General features: G+C 37.1%; 1 protein-coding gene across 1 annotated transcript in view; it reads left to right on the forward strand.

Moving 5' to 3' along the window:
* The window catches only part of ITGAV (integrin subunit alpha V), a 1,332,605-nt gene extending 1,305,519 nt beyond the window's left edge, over window positions 1-27,086 (forward strand). Inside the window, exons 30-31 of the mRNA XM_044075123.1 lie at window positions 4,490-4,612; window positions 17,607-27,086. Of these exons, the coding sequence (XP_043931058.1) occupies window positions 4,490-4,612; window positions 17,607-17,702 (219 nt within the window). The 3' untranslated portion in view covers window positions 17,703-27,086. The remainder of the gene's footprint in view (window positions 1-4,489; window positions 4,613-17,606) is intronic.
* The last annotated feature ends 787 nt before the right edge of the window (window positions 27,087-27,873 follow it).

Raw genomic sequence — 27,873 nt, forward strand, 5'->3', positions numbered from 1 at the left:
TACAACACACTTGTTGGAGCGCATTTTAAATTTATTGTTTGAACATTGTTCCAGTAGGCTGTACTGTAGGCAATGAAACAATGACGACAAAACTGCCAAATTCAGAACATTTCCATCATAAAAGTCTACCTCCATACCCACACCATAAATAGAATGATAGTAGTGTTAAGCCATAGGCATCTTGCACAGCATCTCACACTTATTTACAATTTCATTTTTTTGGGGGGACGACAAAAGGTCATAAACCAGGGACACATTTTAAACATTGCTTGTATAATTTTGTAAAGTTGCTAGAATAAAATGTATTACCGCCATGCATTTCACTGGCAAGTTTTTAACCCAGGACCCTATGCACTACAGTTAGAAAAACACACCACTATGCCAAATCATCAGCCTTCTGAAAAATAGGAAGACTTAAACTTAATGGCTATCATTTAGTGAATTAATTTCTCACTTCTCACCACAACTGTCAACCTCTTAGCACAAAAAACCTGGGCAAAGCTACAATAATTGTCATTCTTTTATTTGAATTGTGTCTTCATGACAAACCCAACTTACAGACTACATACATTGATGGGTAGCATGATTTTCGTTCATATTGCTGTCAGCTGCTCTCATGCCTCCATAAAGAAAAGAAACACTTTCACCACTAACTACCTCTACCTGCTATGCAGTACCCTGACAATGCCATGGAGTTACTCTGTAGCAAAATGTACACACACACACATACACACGCACACATGCACATACATGCACACACACACGCGCGCGCAAACACACACACACACACACACACACACACACACACAAAGATCCCATAGCCCTCACAGATAATAATGACACCACAAAGAACACAGTTCAACAAAAATGGACAAAATGTTATCTACTTTTCTTTCATTTTGGTACAGCATGGTGGTGAAATACTCTTTACAGCTATCCTATTCCTAAGTAGTACAATAAAACGTTCAATTAAATGAAAACCAAATTAAATGGTATGCAGTCTCCAGTTACATACATTACAGCTTTGAACAAATCTGCCGCCCTCCATGTGAACTTAAGTCACTCTCCTATCCCAAATAAACCTCAACACACCATGATATATACATACATATATATATATATATATATATATATATATATACATACATATATATATATATATATACATACATATATATATATATATATATATATATATATATATATATATATATATATATATATATATCTATACATATATATATAGATATACATATATAAATATATATATATATATATATATATATATATACATATATATATATATGTATGTATATATATATATATATATATATATATATATATATCTCACAATCAGAAATGAAAGATCAGCTATAAAACGTGCATGTATCAGAGGGTATCTGGTGACCTGGTGATAAAATTATAGCAATTTTAGTCCTGAAGAAAAAACAAGCAACCTATGATGGACTGCAGGACCAAAGGATATGTGCATTTCTCTACAGCAAACACACATACAGACATACATACACATATCCACTGAAAGAAAAGAAAAAAATAATACATGGTGCGATGTCCTCCTGATGTTAGAATGATGGATGGAAAATGTTGAAGGTCTCTTACATCAAGTAAAATTCCTTTGACAACTTTACACCAGTGGAATGTTTCATCTAAAGCTACAAAAATACAAAAAAAATAGTGTTTTTTTTTTCCAGGGGGGCAAGTCCCCCCGCACACCTTCCCAACCCTTGCAACTCAGATATACCAATTCTGACATTACACTACAGTGGGGAAAACAAGAAATAAATCCAACGAGTGAGCAAGAATGGATATATCCATTGCAGGCTAAGCCAGGAGCTTTTGAGCGAGAGAGAATGTAAACACCTCTCCTTACTTGCATTATTCTCCATTGTTTACAGGCAGGCCGGTTGTTCAAACTGACCTCACTTACTTGCAGCTGAGCCAGGACTCCCCAGGAGTTTATAAATCCAACAAGCGAGCGAGACTGAATATATCCATTGCAGGCTAAGCCAGGAGCTTCTCAGCGAGAGAAAATAAACCCAACAGCGATAAAAGCAGGTAGGAGCTACTATAAACCAGGCGTGAGTGACACAAACAACCATTCCTGCTCGCAAAAGCATTTGATTTGAACCTACTTACGTGTGCGAGCTGAATTCCGACAGGCTGGTAGCCCTGACAGAGCTGATGTCATCGAGTGCACGATGACGTCAGCAAAAGCGAGAAAAATAAAAAAAAAAAATAAAAAAAACAAAGAGAAAAATCGGAAACAAAGGGGTGCCACTCGGGAATAGTGGCACCCCATTTTTGGACCCCAAAACTCGGTAAAATCTGAGTAATTCGGGACAGTTGGGAGGTATGGTGTGCTCTTAAGGGAAATTGTACTTTAATATGTGTGTACTTGTTATCCCCCCAATATGCATGCCCCTCACTGGTGCTAGTGGTGAGAATTGAGGCTCCTTGATTACTGGGCCAGTGCATGAGTGTCTCATATTAAGTGTTTGGCAGTGGTGGAGTATCCTCATCAAATATTAATTGTTTGATAGTGGTGAGTTAGCCACATCATGTAAGAATTGGCTTGTAGTGGTGTGGATAGTGAATTCCTGTAGCTTATGTACAGTGATCACTGAAGGTGTTTTTGTACTCTAAATCAGCCATGCAGTGAATATTCAGAGTTCAAATCACAATTGCTTTATTTCTTTTGTTAGCTAAGTTAATCAGGGAGAGCAGGCAAGCATGTCAACAGATGAGTTACAGTAAGCTGACAAGGAGCCAGTTGGCTGAGATGTGCCAGGCTAAAGGACTGGTGCATGGAAACCTGACTAAAGCAGACATGATTGCAGCTTTGGTCACAGCTGCATCAGAGAATAGCAACCAGGGGGATGATCAGATTAGCCGTGGAGATGTACAACACTCAGAGAATGGACAGCTCAGCCTTTCTGCAGAGGACATAAAAATCCATCTGGAGCTAAAGAGACTTGAGTTGGAGGCCAGGCATTTGGAAACAGAAGCAACACTGAGAATGAGATGTCTACAGGCTGAGGAGAATAAGAAACTGCTATGCCTGGAAGCTGGAGAAGGCGAGGCAGAGGCAGCACGAAAAGTAGATGCTGACTCTTTTCCAGAGTCATGGAGGTAATGGGGAAGGGAGTAACCAAACCCTAGAAACACAAAAGGTCAGTAAATTTCTTCCACAGTTTACAGAGGGGGATAATTTTGATAGTTTCATTCCTATGTTTGAGAGGGTATGTAAACAGTATGATGTTGACCAAAGGCTGTGAGTACAGTTCCTGATCCCCTTACTCCATGGTAAAGCGGTAACTGTGCTGTCTAAATTATCTGATCGTGAATTTTTGATTATACTGCTGTTGAGAATTGTTTGCTAGAATTTTTTCAGCTAACACCTGAAGCTTATAGGAAAAGGTTTCATGAACATAGACGCAAGGCAGATGAAAGTGTGTATGAATATGTTGCTAAACTAAGCACTTATAGGTGGGTGAGTGGATGTCAGGTCACCACTGATGAAGTGCTGGCAGACCTTTTGGTGAGGGGAACAAGCCCTTAACACTTTGTCTATCAGCTAAACAAATCCTTGTGTCCTAAGGCAATGTGCTACTTTAGATGAGCTGGGGAAGAAGGGATACCTATACCTAGCAAGCAGGGCATCACTGCACGGGAAAGGGACACCCAGTGCTGCTCATGGGTCTAAAGGAACCCACGGTGGGCATCCCAAACTGCCCTAACAGAATCTGCCAGTAGCAGGGGAAGCCACTAGTCCAGGTCCAAGATTTTTGCCTCATATTTTGGCCTGTTTCTCATCAAAGTGCTGCTTTCTGGCAAATCACTGGCAAATCATTGAAGATTGAAGTCGGAAAATAATGACATATTTGAGATTTAGACTCCATACCCTTCAGAAAATACATGCTAAAACAAAACCTGTTGTTCTATCAACTTTCTAAATTTATAAAAGCAATATTTAAAATGTCTCTTTTTTTGGACCTTTGTCCCCCGTAATTTGACTTTGTCCAGATTTCTTGCTCTAAGGAGTTGAAGAGGTAGGATAGGACCATTTTAGCCCTTTTCCTAAGATATCAACGCTTTACCCCTATTTACAATGTTTTTGCAGTTCTCATGTTATACTTATTGGTGATATCAAGTGCAGTTTTGATAAGAATGAAACATGGTCGACAATGCCAGCACCTTACAAAGGCCTGCCTTTAGTGGTTTGGCTCGCCTTTAAACTGCTGCACTAACTTGTTTTATGCTGCTGGGTTAGTACATCACAAACTAAGCAAAAGAATTAAACCCTGTACCTGTCATTTTTTTTTTAATTATAGGACTAAGTTCTGCTACTAAGTCAGTAAAAGTACTAAAAGAGTTTATGATCACTTTCGTAGTGAAATAAAATCTTAGCTGAATAACAATTTCATGTAATCTAGTTGCAAGAACAAAATTTGTCATTTTTGTTTCATAGGTCAATACATATGTGATGTGGGTTCAACCAGAAATCAAACAACCTGTACCATATTGGGTCATCATCCTCGCTGTTCTGGCAGGATTGCTACTTCTAGGCTTACTTGTCTTTGTTATGTACAAGGTACGTACTGATGCAGAAGATATTATGAAGGTTGCTCTTTGCAATGTACAAGATAGGTATTCCGTTACTCTTGTGAGACACCAGCTGCTATAAGGTAGTTCTTATCACTGTGTTCAAGTCTTGTGTGACACCAAGTAGTATGAAGATCATTCTTTATAATGTTAAAGTTGGTATAGTGTTAGTCTTATAAGACACTGGATATTATGAAGATTGTTTGTGGGAGACTTTAAGGTAGAAATATTATTTTAGCATGTTATAAGAAGGGGACATGATTTTGAGCTTCACTCTCAACTCTATCTATCCTGATCACTGGAGTTAAGTGAATGTGATAATGAAAGGCATATTATTTAAAATTCAGTTTGTCAAACATAGTTTACATAACTAAACAGAGTCTGGATAACAATGTATTGCTGCTCAACACCTTAACAAAAAAATTCCACCTTAACAAAAAAATTCCACTCCACACAAGCACTCCTTATTCTGCAAAACATCACTGTATGTATCATCACAGGGACCTGGTTCAAGACCATTAAAAACACTTCTTCATTGCAGGCCCACCACATTAGACAAAGGAACTAAAGATCTTGATGTCTTATTAATCTTTAAGACACACTTCATCTGCGGACTCATTAGACAAGATAATGATCTAGAATTCTTCCACATCCAATTTACTATTAACAGAGCCTCTTATATTATAGCTAACTACAGGACCCTTTTTATGTCCCCCTCAGCCAATACCTGTTACCTAACAAGTATGGAGTCCCTGTGTATTAAACCAAACACCACTCTCCTAGTACACTTTAACTTATAAACTGGGAGATCAATACAGACTCCCTGAACAAATTAGTCCACACCCTAACTAGAGTCGATAAAATCCTGATGTCCTTCTATTTTGCTGTTGCAGTATTCTTTACATGAGGGAGATTGCCTGCCAAGCGACCTGACATTGGCCAGTATATAAAAGTCTTTAGTGCCTAGGGTGTGTGGTATGTCACACATAGACTATCAGACGTAGGCCAGAAAATCAACGTACACACACACTATCCTCAGAACTTCTTTGTTGCCAGACCAAACGTGTCTTCTGTATGTCTCTCAACGTCTCAGATAAGTGCCCCGTTGGGGAGTCCTTTTTTGATTATGTATATGATTTAATGTCACCCAAGAAGGGCAAATGCCAATGTGGAAGTCAGATTCCACACAAGGGCAACCATTGACAGTGCCTTTTCTGTCTTGGGCTTTTTCACGACCATAAGGCTTGCCCTGTTTGCCAATCCTTTTTCCCAAAACTTTAAGAAGTAGACTGAATTCTCTTTCCATATACTTAAAAAAAATCAGTGGGTAAAACTTTTTGCTAAAAAAATGGAGGGTCCTTAGGCTCAAAGGTAGAGTCATTAGTGAAGCAGAAGGCTAATAAACTCAGGCTCGAAGCTTCAGCTGCACCTCCAGTGCCAGGCATCTCTCCTGAAACGATCACTAATCCAGATGTATGATCAGGGCCGTTGTCCGATCCACAGGCTGAAGCTGTAATAAAGGTCACCTTGGAGCAGGATATCAGCACAATCTTGGAGGTATATCAGGCATCCGGATAGGATGTCCAAAAGGAACCCGGCCTCATAATGTCTGAAGGCCCTAGGGGGGGATCCTGACCATTCAGTTAGGAAGTGGATTCAGACATAATCGAGTGTAGGCCTACATCCAGCCCACCATCCTAACATAAAGTTGATATTCCTATAATAAAGAAACAAAAAGTTAAACATGTCAACTGTTCCCCTTATCCTTCCTTCATTCTTAGATGTATTTGCATCTTCAAGCAGAAGTCCAGATTCACAGCCTCCTGCACCTAAAAATACAGATTTTATAAGATGCCTGCAGACTGCAAGTTCTTATTCAAAGCACCCACAGCTGACCCATCAGTCATCACTGTGGCTTCAGACAGACCATCTAGGCTTCTTCCTTCAACCTCCCTGCTTCCTTCTGATAAGGACAGCAAACATTTGGAGAGAGTAAGGAAAAAAGTGCATATGTCCGTCACCCTTGCCTTTAGGGCAATCAACTACCAAACCCACATGACAAAATACTGTTTACGGCTCTTGTCCCAGTTATCTAAAATCATTTCAGATTTGCCTGATTCTGAGAATAAAAGTCTAGTTATATCCTTGTTGGGTGCAACCTCTCAGGTCACCTGCCAATCAATTAAATGTAGCTAGAATGCTGCAGAGGCTTCCACTAGGGCAGCTGCCTCCAGATTTGTCCTTAGAAAATTTGCATGGTTAAGACTCCAACTCTTATCAGAGGATATCAAATCCAAATTGATGGATGCTCCTCTGGACAATTCAGCCCTGTTTGGCCCCCTGTCTGCTGACCTATTTAAAACTTTGCAGGAGAAGGGTAGTGATGCAGGACTTAATACACCTCCTGGTATCTCCTGTCCTAAAATTCCAGAAAAAATTACCCTTCTAAGCCGTTTTTTGTCAGTAGACAATCCAGGCCACCTCACTCTAAGACAGAAATGTCTGGAAAGAGAACAGTTGTTTAGGACTCTTCAACAAGCCCCACCACAAAAGCAGACTTTTCCTGACAGCCCAGGGTCCATTTGACTATTTGGACCCCATATCACCACCACGCCTTTCCCTTCACCTTTCTCTTTCAAGTCCAGCTTGGGAAGACATTACTCAAGATTCTTGGGTACTTTCCATCATAAAAAGCAGATACTTCATGGTTTGGGAGTCTCTACTTCCTTTCAGGGGCATTCCCCAACCACCCAAAGAACAACTTCCACAGTTGTTGGAAAACCTGCTGGATCAAGACACCATTCAAACTGTCCCTATTCATCAAAGAGGCAAGGGGTTCTATTCCAGGATGTTGACAGTTCCAAGGAAAGAAGGCCCCTGGAGACCCATCTTAGATCTCTCCTTCCTCAACACCTACCTGAAAGTACCCACCTTCAGGATGCTCACATTACAAACTCTGTTCCCTTTGATCTTACCTCAAGCCTTTATGGCCTCAATAGACATAAAGGACACCTACCTTCATATTCCAATTCATCCCAGCTACAGGAAATATTTAAGGTTCTCTGTAGCCTCTGGACACTAAGTTTTCAACTTTTCCCTTTGGTCTTTCTACTGCCCCAAGGGTATTCACAAAATGCCTAGCACCAGTGGTGGCGTTCTGCAGACTGCAGGGCATCCAAGTTTTCCCATACCTGGATGATCTTCTTTTCGAAACAGACAATCCAGAGGCACTAGAGCAAGATCTCAACCATGTAGTTTCCATCCATCTTTCCCTGGGATTCACCATAAATTACCAAAAATCCATTCTGTCCCCATTGCAGGACCACATTTTTTGGGATGTAGATTCCAAATAGGTCTCATAAAGATTTCCTTTCCCATTCAAAAGCTCACTGGCTTCTTTCATAGCCTCTCACATATATCAGTCAGAACCTTTCTCAAAACCCTGGACTTAATGGTATCCACCATCCCTGTGCTCCCTCTGGCAAAATTGCACATTAGAAAATTGCAGTGGTTCCTGAAATCAGAGTGGACACAGCATGCACACCCTTTGAACTTTCAGGTTCCCCTTTTTCCCTGCCTGAAGAGGGGAAATAACCTGATGGTTTTCAAGAACTCTCTGCCAACCCAGGCTTTCCACTTCATTCTGTTTAACCAGTACAAGAGATGTACACAGACACCTCAGACACAGGCTGGGGAGCAACCTTTGGCTTTATTAAAGCACAAGGCACTTGGTCACCTTTTCAAAGAAAAGATCACATCAACATAAAAGAAAGGAGGGCACTGCTGCTAGCACTCCAGGCCTTTCAGTCTTTACTCATTCCAGGGCCCTTAAAAAGTTTCACAGACAATATGACAATGCTCTGGTATGTGAACAAACGAGGTGGGGGGGGCCAGGTCATACCTCCTGTGCAGACTAGCCCTGCAAGTGTGGGTGCTGGCTGTCAAACTGCAGGTACACCTTCAGGCAGTAAATATTCGCTCAAGCTTGAATGTATGGGCAGACACATTGAGCAGGTCCACAACACAACCCCACAAATGGATGCTTCACAGGAACATGTTCTTGGACATTGTTCACCAATGGGGTACTCCACAAGTAGATCTCTTTACCTCCCCCATGAGCAGACAACTTCCTCAATTTTGTGCCAGAGACCCATATCCTCTGGTCTGGAATGTGGGCACACTCAGTTTTTCATGCAGACAGCATTGGTTCCCATTACGCCTGCATGTCACCAAGGGCAATCACCACAAGTTACCCCACAGAGTGGACCTACTCACACAACACAAGAGAGCCCTCATCCACCCTCACCTGTCAACTTTGCAGATCAAGCTGTGGGTGATAGAGCTTTGATTCCTTTCAGACGGACATGCTTTTAGGGTACTACCATATGCCAGGAAACCCAGTGCTAGAAAATCTTATTTATCCAAATGGAAAAGATTTTCAATCTGGTGTTTCTCAAATAACCTGGACCCACTAACAGTGGAAATCCCTAGTTCTGTCATAACTGTGTGAATTGCTGGATGCTGGCTTAACATAGTCTTTAGTGAAAGTACATGTCAGATATCTCTGCCTGTCTGCCTCTCTCACCTCCCTTGCTTTCAAGGTTCGAGGCCAAACAGTTCCTCAAAGGCTTCCTTCACATGAGACCTCTCAGGAAACCAGCTCCACCTCATAGGATCTTAACTTTGTCTTGGAAAAACTGACCTTGGCCCCTTTTGAGTCAGCAGCTTCTGCTTCTCTAAAATACTGCTCCTGGAAAATGATCTTGCTACTGGCAATCACTTCTTCCCGAAGGGTTTCTGAACTCCAGGCCCTTATGGCCTCCACACCTTTCTTGGTGTTTCAAAAGGACAGGGTATCTCTCTGCTCCAACCCCTCATTTATGCCCAAGGTGGTAAATGAATTATCACTAAAGCAAGCTGTCCACCTTCCTACCTTTTTCCCTTCACCCTAAAACTCTGCAGAACAAGCTCTGCACAGTGTGGATGTACACAGACAGCATAGGTTTTATCTTGACAAAACTAAGAGTATTAAGAAATTGGGCCAGTTGTTTGTTTCCTTTCACCCTGGAGCCCTAGGGCATCCTGTTTCTAAACAAGCTATTTCCAACTGGATCTCTAAGGCTAACTCCTTCTGCTATGAATACCATGGAAAGAGCCTCTCTTCTTCAGTTAAGGCACATTGCACCAGAGATATTGCCTCATCTGGCACCTTCTTCAAAGGGGTGGACATCAGTTCCATTTTGGAGGCAACTACTTGGTCATCAGTCCATACTTTCACCAGCCAACTAGACAGCATCCCCAAATCCAGGACAGGGTGTGCTAGGGCTATTCGGCACAGCTTCCTGGAAAGCTCCTCTACCCTTAACTCCTCCATCTCCTTCTCCTTATGAGCTTTTGCGTTCTTCCTCATGTAAAGAATACTGCAATAGCAGAATAGGATATAGATTGTGTAAAATCTTACCATAACATTAGATGTCCTTCTCTTCTCTGTTACAGTATTCTATCCCGCCTTCCATCCCCCTGCATGTGTTCTTCCTACATACCTATTTCTCAAGTGTTCTTCCTAGGGCACTCAGTTCTGAGGAGGGTGTGTGCGTAGGTCGTTTTTATAGCCTATGTCTAGTAGCAGCCTAAGTGTGATGTACCATGCACCCCAGGCACAAAAGACGTTTGTATACTGGCCAGCATCGGGTCGCTTAGTAGGCAATCTTCCTCATGTAAAGAATACTGCAACAGAGAAGAGAAGGACATCTAACGTTATGGTAAGATTTTACACAACTAATCTTTATGTTCTTATCTGCAGTATGTAATTTATGCATAAACTTATTTTATTTCTCCATGTCGCCAAATAATAAAGGATGCAGTTTGTTTTGACATATTACTGCAAATGTTTGATTAGAAAACTACTTAACCATTTCTGTATTATCATCTTGAAAGATTTTCTGCCAACAATCACTTTCTTCTTCATTTTATTCTACTCTTCCATGTGATTCCTATATTCAAACAATCCACCTGAAAGAATTATTTGAAGTGGCGTAACAAATCACTACAAGAAAAATAATAGTAAAAAAAGGAGTGTAATATGATACTTTGTCATTTAAAATATACATACTTGATGTTTTGTAGTATAACATGATACTTTGTAATTTAAAATTTCTCTATCTGATTTTCAAAACATTGTGACTGTGAAGCTTTTCTCCCCGGAACTCTGCTGAAAATGGGCACTTTTTGGCCCAGTCAGATTTTTCGTAAACAACTAAATTAAATAAAAAATAGTAGAGTAAGAAAATTTGAACTATTCAGGAAGTCTTTCAAAGCTGTTATATTCTGTTTCCTACAAAATTACTATGGCATGGCCCCCTGCCTGGTTTATACAGCAATGTGTGATCTGGTTCTGTTTGAAATTCTAAACACATCTCTGGGGGAGGTAATACCAAATCAGAGACCCTAATACTAAAAAAATGTCCATAATAGATAAATTTCATATGTTATACAGCACCTTCCAAAAATATATAATAAGCTTTCCCTCACATTCCTTCAGAAATAAGATTGATATGTTTAATGATATTAAAGGATTAGGCTTCTTTAACTTTATCAATGAATTAAAAAGTCCTACTTTTTCTAACTTACACAGAACCCTACATAGTAATCTGTATCTCTGGGCTATCGAAGACTGTTTCACTGAATCCTCTCCACCTCAGAAACACTGTTAATGTTAGCAACATTTGCTTGCAAATTCTCAGGTTGCAGTGTAACATAAGTAGGATGATAGACTTATTACCCAAATGATTCCCTACTTATGTAAAAAACTTCTATTGCATGTTAGATAGTGTAACACCTTAGCTACCTTTATGATCGGTTGGGTTCACATAAACTTACACTAGTTATTAACAGTATGTCTGTTATCAAGAAGGGAGGTGATCTAATGGCTAGCCTTCCTAGCATACATGGCTAGACTTAATATTTTGTCCAGACTACCTGCCAACTATTAACCTATGAATCTTTGAACACATCAGCATGCAAAGTTATCAGCATAGGGTTGCAGCAGTCAGGCTTTTTGAAGGCCAGCAGGTTATAAGCTTGTCATTTGAGACACTGAACCTTTTAAGCCTATTACTGTATCCTTGCATAACTCTACAGAAACAATCCTTACTTTTTTGATATGACTATCTGTAGTCACCATTTTTTTAACTGCTTAACACTTTATCCATCACAGAAGCTGTGCATATCAACATAGTCATACAACCTTTCAAAACAAAGGCTCACCTTCTTATGCTAATCCGTTTTAAAAATAACTGTACCTGTGTACTCGGTGTGACCTTCTGCATTAACTTCACTTAAGATATAGTCATCCTTGAATATTCTATGGCTGTATCTTAGTGTTATATTTCTAAATTCCATCCTTTTGTATGACAGACTTCTCTGGTTTGTAAAGAACTAAAAGCAGAATATGGCAACAAAGGTCCTATGGAAACAAAACCATGCTGTCCAAACAATAATTTAGCCATTCTATCATCTGCATCAAAAAGGCTTCTTTGCTTTCTGACTTCTCCTTAATACCACTATTAAAGTTCCCAACCCATATAACAACACATTATTCTCTTTCCCTATTTGAAGATATATATAGTTCTATACTTAGATGACAAGTCAAAACCCTTATTAACGTTGTTATGCAATACTTTTCTAACCAAAATAATTATGCCCAAGCACTCCAGTTACTAAGTGAGCAAAATTCTACACAATTTAAATGAGTTAATAAATAGATATCTTCCTGTTCCTTTTGTAGAAAATCTATAATTTCCCAGATACTTCTTTAAGATCTCATATTAAATTTTTTTTACTTAATGCCTAGTTCTATTTTTATACTTCTTCCACTTTGTATACTTGTTCCAATATTATTTAGTAAAATTTGACAAAACAATTTTTAACTTTTTTTGCAGAAATCATTTCCTGATATGAATTGCATTTTATATAGTGAAACATTTCCAGTGATTGTATGTGATAAAGATATTAAAGTAAACAGCTACTTTTTCCTTATTTTGTGGTTTTAAGAAATGTATGCATTAAAATGTAAAAAAAGAAGAAAGGCTGGACAAAAGCATATTTAAGTTAATAGGTTGTAATCTTGGGCTCCTGGGATGGGGAATGGGGTGTAAAAGTGCACTGATTATAATATATGTAGAACTGAAATGATTTATTTTACTTTTGCAAAGGTAAATGTCTGGATTAATGCCTTTGGCTTAATCTAATGACAAGTTTTTCTGTAAGCAAGTGGGTTTTAAAATGAGACCACAATGTAATGAATAGTTTTCTTTAAGCAAATAAATGTTCAGTGGCAGTTGAGAAGTTTGCAGCTAAGCATTCCATTCTCTTCTTATGTTTTCATGGAAACACTCTGACTAAAGGTGAAGGCAATAAACTGAGAGGTCTGGACGTTGTTTACTGAGAGAAACTTAAAATTAAAAGGTACAAGAGCAAGCAGCTCATCAAAAAATAAAGTTTTAAATTATTGGAAGTCAATAACAGATATCAGCTTTTCTGGCCTGAATTTGGCCATAAATAGACTTGAAAAGAAAAAAGTCATGGACATTCAGAATTGCCGTATAGCTGAAACACCTGATATCCTTAAAGGCTGATTTGCATATATCCCATGTTGCCTCTAATACAAAAGGTTTAAGGAATCACACAGTGGAAAGTCTAGCCTTGCTACATGTTTCTTTTGTTTTTTGCAAAGTACTTTGTTGAAAATATTGGATGATGGGTGTAACTAAGGAAATTATTTTTTTTTGAGCTGGGGTATACTGAATTCCCTCGAAATAGTAAGGCCTTGTTAAGTTTAATTCTGGTGGCTGCCAGAAAGCAAATACTAGAAAATGGAAATCAAAGTCTAAACAAACTGTATTTAAAGTAGTGAATATTGTAACAGAGATAAAAAAAACTGGAAGGGGGATCTCCAGAAAAGGCTTAGAGCAGGATACTTAGAAAATAAGTGAAAATTATGGGAATAATACATGCAGAATAATGTTTTGGAGAAGGAGGCATTTTAGGAAGGGAGGATTTGAACAATTTATATAATGTTAGATTGATGATAATTGTATAAAAGAATGAATGTGGTGTATGTTGTTTGTAACTGTGACCATGTTAACAGTTTGTTTTATGTTATGTAAATGTATGTTTCCCTATGTCTTAAATAATTCAATAAAGGTTTAAAAAACAGTAATAATCTATAACATTAACCTAACAAATCTAAAAAATAAAATGTATATATATATATATATATATATATATATATACACACACAAAGTGGTGTTTTTACTCCTGTCATGATTTATTTAGTTGGTTTTTGTTGCCATTTTTTTTGCGGTGGGGTCTTCAAATTTTTGGAACTTAGAGCCATGGAGAGTTACTAATCTGTCAAATTCACTTCTTCTGGGCTGATGTCAGTGTGTGTTTCCAGCATATCAGATTGATTGTAAATTTCAGCTTTTATATTTTTCAGTAAATAAGAACCAGGGGTTCCCTTGTACCCTAACATGATCTTCACTGTATCAACCTATTTTTTTTAATTAATTAATGTATGTATGTATCACTTGCCTTTGTAGTGTAGGTGTGCATTTCTTCAATACTGCTTTTAGCACCTTGGAGTTTTTCCAAAAGTACTGTGTTATGAATATTGTTAGAGTAATCCATCTGGAAATGTCCTAAGGACCAACATCTTATATACTTTTTCAAGCAGTCACCATTTTTTGTTATGTACTACATGACCATAAACTGAGCAAGACACTTTTCATATGGCAGTTTAAACACACCCCTGTTCACCAAAAGCAAAGCACCTCTTTTGTTTGCCACCATTACAAACACAGCATGTACTGTTTAAACATGCAAATTTATTCTTTAGTGGTTTCAAATGGACATTACAGCATATAACTCAATATACATTTCCCACCCTTGGTTCAAATGTTAATCATGTTAAGCCGAATAACAGCATCAATTTAAAAAATATTTCCCACGCCATTCAGGGTTTTTGTTGTTACGCATATCACAAATACAAAAGTCTGTTGGGGGAATAATTAAAAATACATACTTGTTCATTACGTAGCACTGAAGGTTTTATAATCAAATCTCAAAATTATAAGCAGTCCATATGGGACTCCTTAATTCTCAACCAAAAGTGTTTTTGTCCCAGTGTTACTATAGTACTGCTAGAAGCAGAACCATGTGTAACTCAACTTATGGAATTCTTTACACTTGTAGTAACAACTGAATCAATGGATGTTTTCTGTCCCAGCAGACCATGACTAATAGAGCTGTACTTTCATACTAGTGAAAACTGTTTCCGATTGATGATGTATAAGTGGTCAGCTTAGAAGCTGATCCCACCTTAGCAGCAGCCATGATACTACTCCAGTTACAGCATTTTCAGAGGTTTGTAATTTTGATGTCTCACCTCCTACTTCAGTTTGTTGCACAATTTTTCTCCACAAAGCATCACTGTTGAAATCATGAGACATATCATCTGCATCTGTTTCTAGTAAGTGGTCATCAAACATATTTCCAGCATCAGTATCAGTGGTCACTACAGGAGCAATGTAGCATATTGTCCTTCTGACTCTTCTTGAGCATGTTTGCTTAGCTTCTTGTATTGAAAATGTACCACAGTACCCAATAAAGATGGTTGCATAATTTTGTTGGTTTCCTGTCCAAATGACCTGTAGTCATTATGAATGCCATGTCAGTTTCCCTTGAAAAAGCCCATGCCTATTGGGACTAATCCACTAAGGAAAAGCACATAAGAATTATAAGGCTGCATATCCTTGTTGGATCTCAGGGAGAAGCTTGTAGTAATCTCAGGGAGGACCCTCTACTGCCTGTGTTTCGTGCTTGTGTTAGTGCTTGGGGCATATTCTTTTTGAAAGATTTAATGCGTGACACATTTCAGAAGGCAGAACAACTAATTAAGGACTCAACAATTATTAAATGCCAAGTTGTAAGCGTATATGCGACCAAATATATATACCAAATATATGCTAACAAGGACCGCAACTCACTGCAAATGCTTACTTTCAAAAATCACTTTTAATAAAAAAAACAAATAAAAACAACCCCCTGAGGGTTAAAACTATTTTACACACAGGTTTTTTTTTTTTTTTTTTTTTTTTTTTTTTTACTTTCAAAAATCACTTTTAATAAAAAAACAAATAAAAATTAACCCCTGAGGGTAAAAACTATTTTACACACAGTTTAAGCGCTTTCATCTGCTAACTGCAGACTTCTTCAGAACAGTGAAATGTGTGTTTCTCCCCTTATATAATACATTTTCAAAAAATCAAGTTCCAATGGGAATGCTCAATCAATTAACTTCTCATGAATAAAATATAACCTTATGAATATTTATTAATTCTGCTCATTCAGCCTATAGTTTTATATCACACCCTGTTGCCATACAGTTGTAAAACAATCACATATGCATATATATGTCACATTTTAGTATAAAAACAACAGCAAACAGTCCAATAAGTGCTCCGTTGAGGTAAATGCTGCTCTGCGGTAAAAGAACCCAAACAATAAAATAAAACAGAGCAACAGCAGCAAGCCAAGGACCAACGCACCCAGGTCTGAGGAAGCCATTATTGGTGAAAGCGCTAACCTGTCTCAATAAACTTTTACATAATATTTGGATCCTGTTCACTGGAAGTTATTCGAGATTTTTGCTTGTTATATGCTGATTCTGGGTGCATTGGTCCTTGGCTTGCTGCTGTTGCTCTGTTTTATTTTAGTATAAAAACACATTTATACATTTTTAAATAATTTGTGCTTTGTTGTAAAATATATGTACTTCTTTAAAACACAACATTGCACTTTTGTTATATAGTATAAAAACACGTGAGAAAAACATGTGTAACATATTGTTACTCATTTATGATATATTAAAAAATGTATATGCATCTTTAACACTCAATATTACACTTTGGTTATTTGGACATTATAACCTGACATGTTACCTCCTTGTCAAACTCTTCACGTTTTGAGCACCATTTAATTTATTTGCTGGATAGGTACACTACCCATTTTCTGGTAAGCCTCCCATGGGAGTGTGCAAAACACATTGCATGCAAGTACAGTAGGGTAGTGGAACGTTCTGTAGAAGTGCTGTCACCCAAAGTGGAGCTTACAGAAATGGCAGAAAACACTGTACAGTTAGAATATTTAACATAACATAAATGAATGTGCACTAAGGTAACCACAACAGTAACTGTAGCTTAGTTAGATAGCAATAATTTATTTTATCTGCTTTTTGACACTTACTTGCCTTAGCAAAATCCAGTGCAAAGATCAGCAGAGTAATGCTGAAACTGTTCATACTGTAAAACAATAACCATACCTTCACATTCAACTGTGTACGTGCACACACACACACGCCATTTATAGTAAAGCGCCTGCCAAAATTAAACAACTCCTTCAGCAGCGCATTTTTGTCAGTTCGGTACACCCAGCTAATGTTACTGTTTCCAAGGTCTTTGCATCTCCATGATAACTGCAGATCCCTTTCATGGTACATATATTTTCCCTCACCACCTCTAACTGTACCGCAGCCCGACTCTCGCACCAAACTGTCCCATTCACCAACAACTTATGCTAATTGTTGTCTCATTTGTGACCCATTATGTGTATCCTGTACCACCCAGGTGAACTACAGCACATAAATATAATTACATCAGACTGGCTATGTCTCAGGGCTCCAGGAATATGTTTGAGGAAGAACAGGAGGAGAACAAACCCAATTTGTTGACATTGATTGAACAGTCATGATGTTGCTGAAGGGTCTTAAATGATGCTTAAAATACATTTGTTTTAATTTCCTTTATTAATTACCTCATTTACTGAAATCTCCTACAGGACATGCCATTACAATAAGCTCTTATAAAATATTTTTATATTTATTGCAGCAAAACCGTGATGTATTTTTGTTTTATTAATTACAGGTGGGATTCTTCAAACGTGTGCGTCCGCCACAGGAGGAGCAGGAAAGAGAGCAGCTTCAGCCTCAAGAAAATGGAGATGGTGCTGTAGAAGCTTAGCCTTCGTGTAGCCCATATTAATGTAGCGACATGCAGTCGTGCATTAGGAAATTAATGAGAACACTCCTCTTAAACTGACCACTCCATTACTGTAATACTAGTAACCATACCCCACTTTGAAAACAGTATCTGGTTTTATTGCTACAGAACAAAGCTCATCCTATACATTTTGGTCTCCTAGTTGTGTCTGATACGTCCTTTTTCTTTGTTGCACTGACATTTTTTTTTCTAATGCTGGACTACAGTACTCATCACTGCCATGGTAACTGAACTGTCTTTTGAAAAGAATGCTGCAAAGGGAGTACGTTTTCCTGTTACATGTAACTAAGTATAGGATACTTCTTGGTTCTTTTGCATTTGTTATAAAAAGGGGTGGTATCTGGACTCATTCATACAACAATTGAAAGTGATTTGTACATAAAGATCATAAAACTTCTTTTTGCTATTATATGTTGCAGATTTTATTGATTTCTGCATGCTCAGCCATTTGGTCACATGATTTTTAGCTGAGTAGGAGTTGAGTGTAAAAAAGGCAGTATGCTGGCACATTCAACAAGTATATAATGTAAACACTATACAGAATGAGTTACATTTGTTCAATGGCAACTCTGACAAAAATTTTCAAATTCCCAAACATTAACAAAATGTTTGTTTCTGCTTTCTGTTCCATCCCAGTAGAAACGACTACATCAGGACATTTTCTCAAAGTAGTTCAATCAAACTACTGCAGTTCAGTATGCTTGTAAAAATGAACCTTTGTGTTAGATTATAAATTGCTAAATATTAAATGCAATATCCCAGGCAAACACATTTTGTAATATAAAATACTGTGACTTATTAGTAATACTGTGTTTTTTTCCCCAATAATCCCTTGTAGATTTTAGATTATCACATTATCTCTAGTGTAGATAGGGTGGGATGAAGAGAAAGCCTTCCTGGATGTAAAGTGTTAGGGGACACATTCAGCTGATAATGATCGCTCTTTAACATGTATCACCATAAAAAAAGCACTGTATTGCTCTATTTGTGTGGTAGAAAACTGCAGCAGTTACTTGCTACAAATGTAGCCAAGTAGCAATCAGTCTGCTACAGTTTACAAGAAGGAAAATTTTGCTCCTCAACTTGGGTGAAGAGATTTTTTTTCTGTTTTGGAGGGCTAAAGGGATTGAGTGGGTGATGGTTGCACCAAACAGAAAAGCAGCTAGTTACACCTGAATACATTATATGAGAAACATTAAATCATATTTATTTCTCTGCTGCTCATATGAAGAACAGACATTCTTAGCTCTGCCATTTGCCATGAGTGGTTTATAATCGGTGCTAGCTTTGAGTTCAGGACAGTGCAGCAACCAAATAGAAATATTAATTGTTGAAATCATCCTGTTATGATCACAGTAGAACTTAAAGCATCAATAGTGCATATGGCTTAAGACAGTGGTTCCCAAACTTTTTCGATTCTCTGCTCCCTTGCTGAATCCAGGTTTACCCAAGGTGCCCCCCCCCCCCCGCGGCGTGCATAAAGTGCATATTATAAGGCTTTGTCAAACTATAAAAAAAAAAAAAAAAAAAAAAAAAAAAATCTGCCTTTGACTGAACTCTTACATCCAACCCAAATAAATTTGCGTGCATTTGCACCCTTTCAAACTCTCTTAGAGATCACCTTCCAAAACTTTTAGGAAGAAAGTCATACCACAAAAAACATCACTACAACTTTTACACAATTTAAGTAAGTTTAACAGTGACACCTTCATATCCAACCTAAAACATCTTAATTGGCAAATACTAAAATCTCTGCCCCAGGATGAAACTGTCACTCATTTCAATGAAACCTTTCTCAGTGTGGTAAACAAAACAACAAGCACCTATCAGATGCAAAACAGTAAAATTTAACTCTGCTCCATGACTATCAAAAGTCACAAAATAATGTGTGGCTGAGAGATAAAGCCTGGAAGGTCTAGCTTCTAAAGAGAATACAATCCAACCTACAACATTTTCAAGAACTACACAATCAAACCAAACTACACATTAGAGCTGGTAAGAAACCTATTGTACTATTCTTCAAAATACCCACTAAAAGAATCCAAAACTGTTCTAGACCTCCATAAATAATATGTTTAATCCTGGCAGCCCAGCTGAGCTACCTCCTACCAGTGCAAACCATGTAGATTCCATTGCCAACCAATTCAACACATGCTTCATTGAAAATGCATCCACTCTTACTAGCAGCCACTTGTCAGGCAAATTTAAAATACCCTCCAACAATCCACACATAAGTTTGTATTCAATTTCAATCCTGCTCCCAATGACACTATTCTCCCTAAGTTTAAACACAACACATTAGCCATTAATAACCTCCCCACTGAATACCTCTAAATGGCTGCTGATACACTAGCTTAGCTTGTCTCAAACTTAATAAATAAGTCAATCCAAGAAAACTATGCAACAGATATTTTGGAAAAAATACTCTACACAAGGGAGGTATTTCCACTGAATTTCCCACTGTCACATCATTGCTTACAGCTATCACCCATTGTCATACTATCTCTCCTTATCAAAATAATTGAAAGGTGCATCCAAGCCAACTCCTCATGCTTCTTGCTAACAAGTTCTCTTTTCAGCTTAGCATGGCTTCAGACATCACCAAAGCACTACTACCGCTCTCCTCTGTTTCAACAACCAAGTCAGTCTTCAGACAGAGTCTTGTAAACTAGTATCTTTTCTGTTCTTTGATCTAAGAAATTCAGTACCACGTACCAAGAATATTTCTCCACTGACTGACTTTACTAAATCTTGATCACACTATGCCTCCCTGGTTTCACAGCTATCTGTCAAACAGTAACCAAGCAGTTAAACGGCTCAATGAATGCGTCTCATTCTTGCCAATGTCACTTGGAGACCTTTGAGACTGCATACTAGGTCCCATCCTCTTTAATATTTCATTAAATGTGCAGATGATGCTATAGTCATCTACACTGCCTACTTAATATCCCAGCTTCAGGAAAAAAATGCCTTCTCTTCCACTGAGTCCTGGCTCCAAAAATCTTACCTCCTGTTAAGCGTTAAAAACTAAGTTCAGACTTTTCATACCCAAAAATCTCTCTAATACAAACAGAAACTTTTTCATCATCTCAGCCAACAACACCTCTACTGAAGTAATCACTCACACAAAGGTACTTGGTGTCACCACTGATAAACACCTAAAGATTAATCTCCACAGTAAGCTATGAATATAATCCATCAAAGGCTTGGCTATACCAAAGCAAATAGCTACTGAGGTTGTAGGTTGGATTGTATTCTCTTTAGAAGCTAGACCTTCCAGGCTTTATCTCTCAGCCACACATTATTTTGTGACTTTTGATAGTCATGGAGCAGAGTTAAATTTTACATAGAGCCTCAGCTTACCTCCTCCCCTCATTATTATACACTTACCCTCATTCACAGACCTCTAGTCTCAAAGCTAAAATAAGTAAAATTACTAGCTTTACAGTCAGCCATAGAGTGACATCTCATCTCTTTCTGGCCTTGACACAACTCCACTGGCCTGAACTACCAAACTGTCTATTACCTGAGAGGCTACAGTCCATAATATCACTAATAAAACTCTTCAGCCTTACTAAACATCAAGATTCCCTACTCCACCACCAGGTCACTATGCTCAATGGATAAACTTCTACTTACTAAAAGAAATACCCATAACACTGTTGGAAATTTCCTCTACTCCAACTATGTATCAGAGACTTAGAACTGTTAGACCTACCTCACTTAATAAACCATGTAGCCTATTTGTCTTCAAAACCCTGTTAGAAAAAAAAAAACACTTTAACCACACATGGCTATGATCCTGTACATCTCCTGGAGGCTAGTCTCAGCTTACACTCTCTTCCTTTCATAGGTTCATAGATTAGTACTAGGCTAACTGCCCTTGTAGGACATTTTTAAGCCTAGCCAATTACCCAATGTGAGAATCAAACCCTGCACATTGTGCTTGTAAGACACCTTAACCATTATGCCAACCTCCCACCCTATACACCAACTATCCCAGGCTTTATTGAAATATGCAATTATACTCATGTACACTTCCTTATGCTTCATTGCATACATAAACAATGTGGTGCAGTACGTGAGTGTGGCTGAAAACAATTTCATTCATTCTTTCATCCATTTTCAACAGACACACACACACACACACTCTTCTCTGAAAGTTTCCTTACTTGCATGGAGTCTTCATTCTTTTTGGCTGTTTCTTCCGCAGGTCTGATTCTTGTTCCCTGAACATAATCCATTCGTTGCCATTCCCGCTCGCATTTGAGCAGCCATGCCCAGCCAGAAATGCATGAGCTCCTTGCTCAATTCCAACAGGCTGGTAGCCCTGATGGAGCTGACGTCATCGCGCATGCGATGACGTCAGCTCAAACACCGCGAAAATTCAAAAACAAAAGAAAAAATGAAAAAAAATCATAAATGAAGGGTATTAGTTTGCGGCGCCCCTGTGAGGAAGCCGCAGCTCCCCAGGGTGTCGTGGCGCACACTTTGGGAACCCCTGGCTTAAGAACTTCCTCCACTAAAGGCAAAGAATTTGTCTTCAGAAAGAGACAGCAGAATATTTTCAGTATCAAACATCTATGCTGAGAATATTATTGCATTCATTTTTTTTCACTGATTAAAGCATAGTCTTGTAAAAGTTCAGATGTAAATGTTAAAATTCAGTTGAGCAAAGCTAGTTTTTGTTTGAATTTTTATTGTTCAGATAAACAGCAAGTTCAACTCTTGTACCACACATCCCAATCATTTCATAAGTGTCAACAAGATCTGCTAAAAGAAACATGTTTACATGTGAATAAGATGTTGTGAGATACAATTTGTTCCTTCACTCCATATTTGTTTCACCAGGGTATTTATCACTTATGCTTCTGTTAGGTAGCGTTAACATTTGTCACACTAGACTTTTTTCTGTTAACAGAATAAAAGTGAAGGTCGTTTGTCTTTATAATATGTTTAAATGTTATATATATTTTTATTTTTAATACACTTGTGGCAATATCACAAAGGCAAGGCTTAAGCTGTACAAATATGGATTTGTCATTACTTATAGTTTTTGCAGTCAGAAAAGAACAGAGTTACTTGTTCATACAACGCACACTGCTGATAATATGCTGTGCATATCTGTCTGTGGAAAATATGAATTTAATACTTTACGTGATAACAAATGCAGATCTTGTCATTTGACAGTCACATTTCAAAGGCATTCATTAAACCCTGAAAAAAGTTGAATTTGTAATGGATATTTAACAGCAATAGCGATGTTTTGTTTCTTGCAGAGTTTTTTCACCTTTTTAATCAAGTTTTTGTTTTAATATTATTTTGATTTTTTTTGCAAAAAATGCATCTAAGCTTGTATCTTAAATATATCATTTAGAAAAGTGTTTCCTATCTCATAAAATACAGAGTTCCGAAGTGAACTGTCAAGAAATGTCCCACTTTACAAATGTATGGCAAAGACATGGTATAAAAATGTAGCTCTTATTTCTCATAAAAGGAAGTTGTAGAAAGGCTAATTCAAGCAGTAACAACAAGTAAGGCAGTAAGTAGTAACAGTTTTTGAGCAGTTCATGAGTTTATTTAAAAGCTTAAGCATTGTGCTTTCGCTGAAAGCATTTAGTCTTCATGTAGTCTTTGATTATTTTCTGCACTCCCCTATCAGTCATGGTGAATACTATATGCAGATTTTTACTGAATACATTTGAGTCTCCCATCCCACAGCAAAGATGTTATTTGTGATATCAGTCCCTGATGTTAAAGAGAGCATCGTGATCTTCTAAAATTAGGTCATCGTGAGATCAGTATAGCAGCACTGCAATTTTCGTATGTTTTCTGTGTAAACATTTTAGCTAAAAACACAGATATTTGTATTAAGTCATGGGAAGGGATGCATATGTTTAAAATCTGCTCAGTCATTAATTAAAATAGTTCAGGTATCTTGTATATGAAAGCATGGGCTCCCTATTGAAATGTTAGCACTCAAAATACCAAGTGCTAACATGCCAGAAAAAAGACCAAAAACACAGGAGAACAAATCTCAAAAATTGCTCTTCTCCTTTAAACTTCTTTTTGCGGAAGAGAGGATGCCTACCTGCACTCCCACCCTCACCCCCCCCCCCCACACACACACACACATACACACGTACTTATGGATACCGTCTTAGAGATTACCATACCTCAGAGAAAAGGGAATATTCCGGGAAATGCCATCTCAAACTTAGTATATGTAAGTTCATTCTTTTGGGCATTCAGTGTCTGTATTTTGGGACTTGCTGTAGCTAGTCCTGACATTTCAAATGGTCACCCAAAGTACTTGCTGAATTGCTGACTTGTTATGCCGTAATGTTCACAATTTTGACACAGTAGGTAACTAGCTGCCTCCTTCTATATTTTTGTTAGCACATTACCTTTTAATTCATATTCTGAAGTCCAGCAGTCCCTGCTATGTATGCTGAGTGTCAGGGAAATTAGTAGTTGCTGCAGAGGCCTTAAAAAATCAGAAGTTTTACATTTCAGATTACTTTTCATAATCTTAACATTTGTATTTTAGACATGGATGTAGTTAATTTTGGAAGTTACTTTTGTAGTATCACAAACCCTTTTCAGCAGTGATCCAGGACACTAAGCAAATACAGCATATTTATAAATCACACACAATATAATTGTATGTATGTAAGCAAAAAAGGTACAATAATTGGAACAATATTTGACAATGTGGAATTCTTTTACACAGGACAAACTGGTATGTAAAAGCATGAACATAATCCGTATGGCATTTCATCATAGCATTCAAAATATTGTGATGTAGCACTGTTAGAAATGTTGTAGATTGCTTTAGTCAGCAGTTTGACATATTACATTTGAATGTTTGTTGTATGTAATGCATAACAGAACTTGCATTGCTGCCATAGTATGTCTGGAAAAACTATTTGCAGGCAAATATAAAGGTTTGGTGTATAATTGATTTACAACTGTACTTGTTTTTTGTTGTATTGTTACTCTATAACAACTGCATTTGTATTCTTCAGTAGGATGTAACAGTTTCGTCTTTTTTTTTGTAATGAGTAAATATTGTTGCTTATTCTCTAGTGTTTTGACATTATTGTATTCCAACATCAGATTGACATTAATGCTTAAATATTTATGGTGCAATATGATAAAATGACTTTTCTGGTACGGAGAACTCTGTAACTTGATTCCCTTTTAAGAGCATTCCGTGGTATTTTGGTAATTTTTAAATTACGATTTAAAGTTGGAAATAGGAATACTTAACATGTTAACATGCATTTACATAAAGTAGTATGAAATAGCTATGGTGTAAGCTGCTGTAGAACCTGTTTGTTCATCCACGTTGGGTCGATTCTAATTAATAATGCTAACAGAGGATTCTGAAAAACAGCCATTCATTATTCTGTATCTAGAGCAGTTTTACTTACTGCTACTTTCTCCACTCTATTTTAGATGAACTGTTGAGGAGGCCTTGTTTATGGTCACTGGTTGTGAATGTAAGGCTGTGCTACTATAGTATGAAATTGTTTTTGCTCCCAGTAAGTTATTGTATTTTTGCATAAGGCATCCCCTGATAATTGGAAATTTAAACTCTGAATAGAAACATAATTTAATGTTTTGGCTGAAAATTAAAAGCTTCTCTGTAAATTATGGATAATGAGCAATATTATGCTGCTGTGACTATATTATTGCAAAAAGTTAATTACTTCACATTGCGGGAAAGGGGTCATCTTACTGTCTGTAGACTAAACCTGGATTTAGTAACCCCTTTGGGGGATATCTCTAAATTCCATTGTGAATCTAATTCTGTTATACAAAGGCTATAGTTCACAGTTTGTCATCTGTAAAAGAAATTAATTATAGCAGGAAAAAGTCTGTTTCATCAATATTTCTTGGAGTTTCATAAATTGAAACAATACTTGAGTATAAAAGAACTGTGAGATTCAGAAATAGATTATGATACAGGTTAAATGTTTAGAAACTTGTGCTCTTACTTGATTTAGTTTTCTGGTCATTGTTTAGTATATAATCATCATGATTATTCATGAGCTTATCACCTCTTTTAATGAAATAGTGGAACGGTCAGTGATATCTTTGAAATTACTTCTTGGGCCAAGTGTGAACATTTGCTGAGTGGCATGCACCAACTCACTGAACAAATGAACATTGATGTGATTACACATAACTTTAAAAATAAATACTGATTTAATGAAAATTAACTTTGATAAATCCTGGTCAATACTGGTCAGAGTGATTTAGACACCAGGTCTCTTTAGAGTTCCTTGTTACTTAGTCTCATATTAAAAGCCATTGGTTTCTTAGACAACATTACTCATATTAACTAGTGGTGTCTGTAGCAGTATGCTGGCCATATTACACTAAAAAGCAGATTAAAATTGCTGTAAATATTTTTTTTCATTAGTTACCTCAGTTGTAAATGTTTTGGGCTGTAATACTTCCCAGTTTGAATACACGCATTTGCAGCAGAAATTCATACTGATCCTAAACTCTCTGCAATCCACTCAGAAAGCTAATTGTTACAGTTTAAAACATGGCTTGATTGGATCATGCACGTTATATAGAATATCACTGGGAAATACATTTTACAATTAAAATTACCAGGGGTTAAAAAGTAGCAATAAACCTTTAAAATTTTGTTTATGTAAAAATAATCTGTTAATAATTTATTAAGAAAACATTTTTAAAAATATATTTTAGGAGGTACTTCAAAGGCAGATAAATAATACTTTTATATACAAATAAAATCAACCTTTATTAAAAATGCTACATAATTCACAGTTCATTTTACAAACACTATAAATTTAACAGCATGTTGAAAACATAAGGAAGATTGCCTTATCTGTACAGCTTAGCTGCACTATAATAGTGGTCCATACCAATTCAGCTTCATTTTAATTGTGCAATATTAAAATGGAATTTAATACAACACGCATTTGAATTTTCTGAAAAGGTTTATATACATATATATGATTCTGTTAAATTGTTTCCAAAACAAGATGTAATTTCAAGAGAAATACATTGAATGTTGAAACAAAACATACATGTGTAGCTTTTTTGATATTGCCTCATTGCACATTGCACATGATACACAGGTGACCTAATTCTTCACCGTATGTATAGATAAAATGTTTATCTTCACTGATTTTGCCACATTAATTGCTTTCTCTTACGGGCATCTTATTTTTTGTTGGCATTCCAATTGTAAAGTAAATATAATTGCTATCAACACTCACTGTAACACGTACTGCTATGTTTTCAGTTTCAAAATGTTGCTGTATATTTCAGTCTTCAATAAACTTAATTTTACTAAAAAAATTCTTATTGTGCCATTTGTACTATATTGTGTAATGTCTGGATAATATACCCATATCTATTAATGAAAGGCATGTTATCCTGGAAATATGTAGATGAATTATCAGATGAAAAAGTAGTGTACTAAGAAAAAGCTGCTTGTACATGGCAAATATTACAGCATTGTTTTAGTAATTAAAAAAGGTGTTCAGACATAAAACCCAAATTTACCTGAATTTTTTATAGTGCCTGAGCAATGTTTTTTAAACATACATCACTTTACCAAAAATACTACATGTATATCTATTTAAACAAGTAACGTGTACCACAGTACTTGTTTTCTTTTCATTATCCAGCCAAATCATAACACAAGTATATTTGAGAGTTCATTTTTACTGTCCACAACAGCAAATGATGATGTCAAAATAGTTTGTGAAATAAAATTTCTCCCTGATGTTTCTAATGTACAAACAGTTGTTGCATGTACATGCCAATAAAAGGCATACTGACAATAATCCAAATTATGGATCAAAACAAAAACGCATGCATATGTTTCATCTTAGTCATATTATATACCGCTGTGTGAAATGTAATACTCATATAGGTACTTGCGGTTTGGAGTTCATAGTACACTGAGAATGTGGAGCTGTTAAACAAGCAAGTATCTGAAGAAGAGATGCTGGGCATAGGAAAGGAGCAGTGGTAAGGTTGAGGAGTGCAGGGAAATATTTTCTGTTATGTTTTTGCCCCCCCTCCACACACACACACACACACACACACACACACACACACACACCTAGACTATCAACTT

Source organism: Protopterus annectens, chromosome 6.part0 (genome assembly GCF_019279795.1).
Source record: "Protopterus annectens isolate FY-2018-M chromosome 6.part0, PAN1.0, whole genome shotgun sequence".
Taxonomy (NCBI): Eukaryota; Metazoa; Chordata; order Ceratodontiformes; family Protopteridae; genus Protopterus; species Protopterus annectens.